The sequence below is a fragment of the Sinocyclocheilus rhinocerous genome, unplaced genomic scaffold (assembly GCF_001515625.1).
Source record: "Sinocyclocheilus rhinocerous isolate Xijiao unplaced genomic scaffold, SAMN03320098_v1.1 scaffold198, whole genome shotgun sequence".
NCBI classification, from domain to species: domain Eukaryota; kingdom Metazoa; phylum Chordata; class Actinopteri; order Cypriniformes; family Cyprinidae; genus Sinocyclocheilus; species Sinocyclocheilus rhinocerous.
In genome coordinates this window covers 118,087-121,966 of record NW_015635035.1, presented here as the reverse complement: position 1 = coordinate 121,966, position 3,880 = coordinate 118,087, and the positions used below count along the sequence as shown (strand labels likewise).

The following is a 3,880-nucleotide window of genomic DNA, read 5'->3' as shown; positions in this document are numbered from 1 at the left end:
ATATATATATATATATATATATATTCAAATTGCAATAATATTGCACAATATTGCAGTTTGAATTGTATTTAAATTGTATTGTATTATATTGTATTTATTTGCAAAATGTTATACAATAATTATTGTAAATTATATAGATTTAAAACTATTTTATTTGAGCTATTATCTAATTCAACACAATAATAGAATACAAATATTTTAAAATGTATATTAATATACAGTTGTATTGATTGACAGCCATAATTATTATTAGTATTAGTGCTATTTTATTTGACCATATTGTTATTTATTACGTCTTAAATTGATTTTTCCGTACATTTCTGCCATATGTACATTAATTGACAGTCACCACTGATAAGCTACCACTAAATATTGTAGAAACTTAATTTGCTGTAAAGTTGCTTTGCAATGATTTGTATCGTGAAAAGCGCTGTACAAATAAACTTGACACACACATATATATATATATATATATACTGTATATGTATATAGCCCAATCTGTGTAGTGTACTTATGTTTACATCAGCTCTAAACTGAATGGAAGGCTATATGCACTATTTTCAGCACAGTGTTTATTGGTTGTTTGTTTACGGGAGTAGGAGTAGGAAAGGTCAGGTCACATTTGAATGACTACAGCAGGTATTCTGTACTACTGCATACATATGTGTTTGTGGAAATGTCTCATATTATTAACTGTTAGAATGCTAATTTGGTACCATCACATGTGGACTGCCCCCTTGACGCTCACTTCATTTATGCCACTTGTCACCACAAAATGCTCCCCCGAAACAGGCTGAATAATCTTGCATCAGACCGCTGTCAAATTAACCTCATTCACAGAATGAATAATGCATAGTATGACAACAACCCCTCAACGCCATCAGTGTGGTGATGTCGGCTCTACTTTCATTTGCTAGATTATCTAATATACTGCTTTCTGTCTTTTATAGTTGTAGCTATAAGAGATATAAAGAGAACATGTATCTGTTTGCACCTACTTGTTTAACTCATCTGAGCTGTTTATCTCTTCTACATGTGATAGGCTGTGTTGTTAATTTCCTTCTGATCTGGTAAGAGACTGTGCAGCTAATATGAGACTGTACATCTGACGGCAAACAACATTTTAAAAAAAAGTATTGCACAGAAAGCGATACATGCCTTATCTTTGTTGTGCACACAGAGAGGATTCAGAGAGCGGTTCTATACACTAGTGAACACAGTGGAAGATAGCAGGACTGAGTCATGGGAAGAGCCGTGTTTGTACCTGCATGAAAGTCCACGCCAACGGCAAACAAGGTGCCGCTGATGGGCATCAGTGTCTCGGCGTGGTCACCAGGATCCAGAGCGATTCCACGTATCCCCTCATGAAAAGAGTACATCAGAAAAGAACTCAGGCCTGTGATAGACAACAGCAAGCGAGAGATGTTAGATGAAGGTCAAATGAACGTCACACAGATTTCTTTGGGCACCTTCCACATAACAAAACAAGCAGCTAACCCAAAGACAACATGAATTCCTTTTAGAAGTGAAGAAAAAACCTACCTTCACAGGAGAGACGGTCACTGCGCAGGTTGTAGCCAATGGTGCAGGCACATGTGCGTGTGTTTTCAGATGTGGGCAGACAGAGCTGCGAGCAACCGCCATTATTCAACTGACAGGCATTCCTACCTGAGAGAAACCATGATAAAAGGAGAAAACATGTTGATGAATGAAAAATCAGTCTACTTGTGGAGAAAACTGCTGACTGTAGCTTTTGGGATTCGCTTATACATTGTTGCAAGATAATAATTCCAAACAGTTCTGAAAACATACATTTGCGATAAGTAAAATATGTAATTTCAGATTTACTAGTGCATCCAAATTAAACTGCAAAAATAATGACTGTTTTCATACATTTCCTGAACCCCTCTTGTATCCCATTGTTTACTGTTTGACCCATTTATACAGTATGAGAAAATATGAAGGCCTCTAAAATTAAACTAAATATATATATAGTCCTTATGCCAAAGCAAATTATTAAAATATCTGGAAAATATTCAAGTTGACACTGCAGCTTATTTTATACTCAATGATAATGTGTACACTTTTTTTAAAGTCTCTTATGCTCACCCAGGCTGCGTTCATTTGATCAGAAATACAGTAATATTGTGAAATGTTTTAATGTAAAATAATAATAAAATATTTTAATACCAAAGCTAAATTTCTTTCATATATAACTTCTCTAATTTCATTACAAAGCAGTTTTACAGAGAATATTGTCATACAAACTCCAACTTCTACTGATAAAAGCCAGGACTGTCAATAGAGGGGGTGGGGGGTCATTTTCAATATCATTAAAAATCAGAATGAAATCATAATAATATTGAATTTGATATGTTAACATATTAAAATCTTAAGTTGAAAAAAAAAAAAAACCTCCGAAAACAAAACTGAAACGGAATTGATTAAACTGAACAGCATTTTCAATTTATGCAATATACCCATTTCTTTTTGGTAAATATATGTTCTTCTATATCAACTACCGGTACTTAAAGTCCTACACATGTACTGCCTCTTGTGTTTTTGCATTTTTGAGCCATTTTGGATAATTTCATTATGCTTTTATCTATCAATAAAAGTATTATTGATACCCCCCCAAATTAGCAGATAAAAAAATAAAAAATACTTATGAGTCATAAAAGCAAAGCTGAAGCAGTAGACTAATTTGAGACAGTTTCTGAGTTATGTCATTTACGCTTTTATATGAAAGAAATTCCTTAACAAGTTCGGCCACAATGCAATGGTCATAAATTTGGAATATCTCCTCATTTGATGAAAGGTTTTAGTGTTGCTGTCAAGTCAAGATGACTTGACATTCTTCCTGGAAGTCTTACTCTCATCGTAATTGTATAACTGAAAGTGAAGGGGAGGGAAACTGCGCCACTGTGTATTAGCACAAGCTCTCAGGGAAAGCTCAGCTTGCACATCTACGACAGTAATAAGACCACTCCGCATTATGAATAGAGAGGCTAATTGCTGCCGGAGAAATTTGGTGGCTGGATAGATTTACATTTGTGCCCGTTTAATGGTCATTCCTTATTCAAGTCGACAGTTTAGTGGAATCCACAGCAATGCCGTTAATGGATCTGCCATTAGTGTGAATTATTTGCAGAATAACTCACAAAATGGAAATCCAATATCTGAATATATCTCTGCTTACACACAGGGAAGATAAGCTTGTGATATTAGGTAAAAAAAAAAAAAGTAAAAACCAGAAAACAGTTGACTCACTAAGCTATTTACAAGTAAATTAAACAACACAGTATAATGCTTAAAATTTATGGTCTTGTTTATTTCAGCACATTTATTTTTATACGCTACTTTAAGACTCTACAAAATCAAAATTAGTTTTGTGGCTTTTAGTCCATGTCTATTAACTTTAAGGCTAATTTATATGCTTGTGCAGTCCTAAACAAGGAAAACTGAGCAAAAATATTTTAAATAAGAATTTTGTCCAATAAATGCTCTCAAGAATAATCATTTACAGTAGGGGTGGAACGGTTCAACTTACTCACGGTTCGGTTTGTATCACGGTTTCAGAGTCACGGTTTCGGTATGTGCTATGTTTAGGCAAAAACTATACTGTCAAATAAAAATAAAGAGAATAAATATAATCTATCTAACTACAAGCAACAGCACAAATAAATACAATAGAGTAAAGATACAAATAAAATAAACAGTGATTTTCAGTTTTTTTTAGGTAGGTCTAACATTAGTTCTTACAGTGCCTTGCGAAAGTATTCACACCCCTTAATTTTTTTCACGTTTTGTTATGTTGCTGCCTTGTTAAACTGCTTAAAATTACTTTTTTCCACATCAGTCTACACTCCATACACCATAA

The 3,880-nt window shown here is 33.9% G+C and overlaps 1 protein-coding gene across 1 annotated transcript in view; it reads right to left on the bottom strand.

The window, feature by feature from the left end:
* LOC107746259 (low-density lipoprotein receptor-related protein 1B-like) overlaps positions 1-3,880 on the bottom strand; it is a 182,606-nt gene that overhangs the window by 79,599 nt on the left and 99,127 nt on the right. Inside the window, exons 32-33 of the mRNA XM_016560390.1 lie at positions 1,543-1,668; positions 1,265-1,396 (exon numbers count right to left, since the gene is read on the bottom strand). Coding sequence (XP_016415876.1) covers positions 1,265-1,396; positions 1,543-1,668 — 258 coding nt within the window. The remainder of the gene's footprint in view (positions 1-1,264; positions 1,397-1,542; positions 1,669-3,880) is intronic.